Raw genomic sequence first — 907 nt, 5'->3', positions numbered from 1 at the left:
CTGAGAAGTTCCAGTGTTTGTCTCCCGGGTACTACTCGCCGGATTATGGGGTTTCCTCTCCCAAGGTGGAAGCGTTGCACTGCACACCCGGGGCTGTCAGCGGGGTCGCCCAGTCGCCTGAAAGTGTCTTTTCTGGTTTACAAGCAAAATCCTCCCCCTCGCACAGAGACGAGCTGCTGGCTCCCTCGGTAGAAAGTGCTCTTCCCCCCGACCTCGGCATGCCCTTGGATACCACGGAGGAGCAGCAAGCCACCGCCTCCATCATGCCCCCAGAGCCTACCTACTTGCCACCAATGGAGGAAAACCATTTTAGTTCGGGTATGCCAGAACAAAACAACATAGACTGGGACAACCCTCCTTCCAGAAACCCCGACGCCGCCATCCCTCCCAGCCTGATGGCTAACCCAGCAGAGCACTCCGTCAGCTGGCCCATGGGCGCGGAGCTGCTCATGAAATCTCCCCAGAGGTTTTCCGAGTCCCCCAAGCCCCCGCTCTGCTCCCTGGAGCCGATCCATCCCACGCCAGTAGCCTTCATTCCCACAGAGTCTCCCCCATGTCATACCCCCTGTCAGTGTCTGAGCCGGGGCTCAACGAAGTCAAGGAGGATGCTGAGGAAGCAGTTCCAGGAGAGATAGCGAATGCTGAAGAGCAAGCCCCGTACATGTCCCCTACTAGGTTAGACACGTTCTTCAACAACTGCAAGCCTCTTCCAGAGGAAGCACCCGAGATACCTCCAGAGCCCCCCTGCATGCCAGCGGAACCTCAGGCAGAAGTCGTTAGCGCGGCAGAAAACAACTATTTGGAAAACACCAACGCCGCGCCTGCGAACGCAGAGGAGGCGGTGACGTGGCCTGATCCCTTCACCAACACAGAAGATGACTTGGACCTGGGCCCCTTCTCACTCCCC

General features: G+C 58.4%; 1 protein-coding gene across 1 annotated transcript in view; it reads left to right on the top strand.

Moving 5' to 3' along the window:
- ANKRD11 (ankyrin repeat domain 11) overlaps positions 1-901 on the top strand; it is a gene marked incomplete at its 3' end in the record, with an annotated part of 11,118 nt that extends 10,217 nt beyond the window's left edge. The window contains 2 exon segments of the mRNA XM_008939362.1: positions 1-540; positions 543-901. Of these exon segments, the coding sequence (XP_008937610.1) occupies positions 1-540; positions 543-901 (899 nt within the window).
- Between the last annotated feature and the right edge of the window lie 6 nt (positions 902-907).

The sequence above is a fragment of the Merops nubicus genome, unplaced genomic scaffold (genome assembly GCF_000691845.1).
Source record: "Merops nubicus isolate BGI_N331 unplaced genomic scaffold, ASM69184v1 scaffold35664, whole genome shotgun sequence".
Lineage (NCBI taxonomy): Eukaryota > Metazoa > Chordata > Aves > Coraciiformes > Meropidae > Merops > Merops nubicus.
Note: the sequence above shows the minus strand (reverse complement) of the source record. Positions and strands in the feature narration are given on the sequence as shown.